Below are 1,424 nucleotides of genomic sequence, written 5' to 3' on the forward strand. Positions count from 1 at the left end.
AACTCACATATCGGCAAAAAGATGGTAGGCAAATCTACGTTCTGTATCGTCCTATTGTTACATAATAGATCTTTGGAACAACAAAAGGCCATTTGCGTTTTTCACGCTGCGCTGCTTACCTGAGGACTAGGGCGGACACAATGATAAAAAACGCACACAAACATATACTGTTTTTAGGTCTATGAACGATCGGTAATAAGCACACGTGATGATTTCATGTCTTCGGTCCAGTCCTGAGCCAAATCCTCCATGCCCACACGGCCCCGGCGCCGCCAAGCCCTGCGCTCCGCTGAAACCACAAGGAGCAAACTCTTAAACGTCTTATCATAAGACCACTACATTTTCAGAGAATGATGTGGACGTCAAATATAAGTATTGAAAAAACTTTTACGTTATATAATATGATGTCATTATGACGTCACCAAAGTGATAGTATTGGCTGGAACCATGAAAAAGGAGTATTCACAGAAAACTTCAAGGTATGGTACAAAATGTAACAGAAATTGTAGATAACAGAATAATAATGTCTGCTCTGACTTCTGTTGTCATTAGCAACATCAATTACGTCCAAATGATGTCATACATGTTTCATCTTGGGTCCACCGACTAAAATTTTCAAAAATGCATTTTTTTTCAGCAAACAATCGCAAAAGACATCGTAAATAGACTAAAAACTTTCATTTGAACGTTTTTTTATGACAAAATAACAGGTAGTTACGAATTTTAAGGGATAATAAGGTACTTATACTTGATGTGGTACAATGGCCCGCCATCTTAAATTTTGGCCAATGACATCATCAAATTAGCATAATTTAGGCATATCTAATTATGAAAAATAAACTAGACTACATAGTATTTTATCAATGTAATAACATAGCAGTAATGTAACAAGGAAACCTGAAAAATACATTGTTAGAACCAAAATTAACGATTTTCGTAAAAAAATTCCTGTCAACAACCGGTTGCCAGGGCAATATGAAAAATTGGAAATTTCCAAACTTTGTGAAATTGTTGCCAGCAAAATCTTAGGAAAAGTCACCAAATTCAATGGCTCTTAGTCTAGCGTAAGCCGTTCGGACCTTATGCGACATGAAATTTGGCCCCCGAGCCAGGCCGCGACGAGTAGGAGGGCCGCCGCGGTGAGCGCCGAAGCCTCGGGCGCGAGCCCGGGTGGAGCCGCCGCGGGTGCAGATCTTGGTGGTAGTAGCAAATATTCAAACTAGAACTTTGAAGACTGAAGCGGAGAAGGGTTCCATGTGAACAGCAGTTGGACATGGGTCAGTCGGTCCTAAGTGATAGGCGAAGGCCGTTCGGAAGTTCGGTTAATGTCGGCCGCGTCCGGCCCCGGTTTCTCAATCGCTGCGGTTCGCCCCGCCCTTTGCGCCTTCGGTGCTCACTCTCTGGAGTTTCGTTTGGTGTGCGGC

General features: G+C 42.4%; 1 protein-coding gene across 1 annotated transcript in view; it reads right to left on the bottom strand.

Moving 5' to 3' along the window:
• Positions 1 to 30: 30 nt before the first annotated feature.
• Positions 31 to 1,424, bottom strand: part of LOC118430840 — a 14,563-nt gene continuing 13,169 nt past the window's right edge. The window contains exon 3 of the mRNA XM_035841873.1: positions 31 to 289. Within this exon, the coding sequence (XP_035697766.1) occupies positions 180 to 289 (110 nt within the window). The 3' untranslated portion in view covers positions 31 to 179. The remainder of the gene's footprint in view (positions 290 to 1,424) is intronic.

The sequence above is a fragment of the Branchiostoma floridae genome, chromosome 14, assembly GCF_000003815.2.
Source record: "Branchiostoma floridae strain S238N-H82 chromosome 14, Bfl_VNyyK, whole genome shotgun sequence".
NCBI classification, from domain to species: Eukaryota; Metazoa; Chordata; class Leptocardii; order Amphioxiformes; family Branchiostomatidae; genus Branchiostoma; species Branchiostoma floridae.